Genomic DNA, 1,531 nt, shown 5'->3' on the forward strand with positions numbered 1-1,531 from the left:
GAACAAAACTATTATATCTAAAAAGATTTAGAGATTTATGTAACAAATGAAAATAGTAACAAGGATAACATTTATTCCACACTCAGCATCGGTTGTCAAGCGATGGTGGGAGGACAAACACACACACACACACACACACACACACACACACACACACACACACACACACACACACACACACACACACACACATACACACACATATATATGGGAGAATATACAAATAATAACAACAGACGAGGACAGGTGGTGTAAATAACAAAAGTATATATTAGTATGACGCTCGGGAATACGGAAAGTCTTTGACGTTTCGAGCTACGCTCTTCAACAGAAAGAATACGGAGACAAGGAGAAAAACACGGAGAAAAATAATTGAATATATATATACATATATACGACGGGCTTCTTTCAGTTTCCGTCTACCAAATCCACTCACAAGGCTTTGGTTGGCCCAAGGCTATAGTAGAAGACACCTGCCCAAGGTGCTACGCAGTGGGACTGAACCCAGAACCATGTGGTACGTAAGCAAGCTACTTACCACACAGCCACTCCTGCGCCAATGGGGGCGATTTTTATTTTTCGTATACCATCGTCTTAGTAAATTCTAAAATTATGACTTGGTACATAGCAGTTGTACTTCTTTGGGGCATAATGTTTATGTACGTGTACCTGACCAGCTATAAATACTTACTGCTGTACATTAAATAAACCACAGTGGAAGGGGAGGTAATAACAGATTACTTAACATCTAGGAAGATAACTGACTCTTTTTCTTATCTGCACAGCTCTGTTCATGATGGGCACGACAGCAATAATGATGAGCATTTTTTGGGGATGATGCTAGCAGTGACGAATATTGGGATTTTAATATATCTCCTACTGATCATCACTTATTTAAGCATTTTGAGCTTTTCATAAGCAATACAACATTCTTAAATAAAGAAAAGGTAATTGAAGCATTCGAACAGTTTATCACAGCAAAAGATGAATTTTTTTAAAGATGGAATATATGACATAGAGAAACGTTGGGTAAACGTCATAAATGACAATGGATCATACTTTGATTAAATAAATCAGATCTCTAACAATTTCTGAAACATTTTATTGTTATCTTTCAAATACGACATTTCATGTGAAACAACCTAATATTTCCATTATGAAACATGGACAACTATTATATCTTTCGAAATAACTAGAAGGGTTTACAGTTTTCTGTAGGTCTTTCAACAAGCTTTTTTTCAGTGTGTATGTGTGTGAGGTGTGTGTGTGTTCGTCTGTGTGACGAAAGGGTTTTAAGAAATTCTGTTGAACTTCAATACTTCACAGCCATTTGGCAGAATAATTCACATCCGAACCCCACACATTCCGGAGATAACATACACCTGACAGCACAGTCGAAAAGGCTGCCGACAAGAGCGACGGCTTTTAACTTTATGTCGCCAAATGTATTCTGTCGCCTGGTGTAAAGTGCTCCCCTCCGCATTCTGTCACTGCTAGGAAAGATTCTCTCTGTGAAAATGTAAAAGACAAA

The 1,531-nt window shown here is 37.8% G+C and overlaps 1 protein-coding gene across 1 annotated transcript in view; it reads right to left on the reverse strand.

Moving 5' to 3' along the window:
* Positions 1-1,086: 1,086 nt before the first annotated feature.
* Positions 1,087-1,531, reverse strand: part of LOC106868212 (uncharacterized) — a 26,286-nt gene continuing 25,841 nt past the window's right edge. The window contains exon 13 of the mRNA XM_089364099.1: positions 1,087-1,509. Within this exon, the coding sequence (XP_089220225.1) occupies positions 1,313-1,509 (197 nt within the window). The 3' untranslated portion in view covers positions 1,087-1,312. The remainder of the gene's footprint in view (positions 1,510-1,531) is intronic.

This window comes from Octopus bimaculoides, chromosome 16 (genome assembly GCF_046866305.1).
Source record: "Octopus bimaculoides isolate indiv1 chromosome 16, ASM4686630v1, whole genome shotgun sequence".
Classification (NCBI taxonomy): Eukaryota; Metazoa; Mollusca; class Cephalopoda; order Octopoda; family Octopodidae; genus Octopus; species Octopus bimaculoides.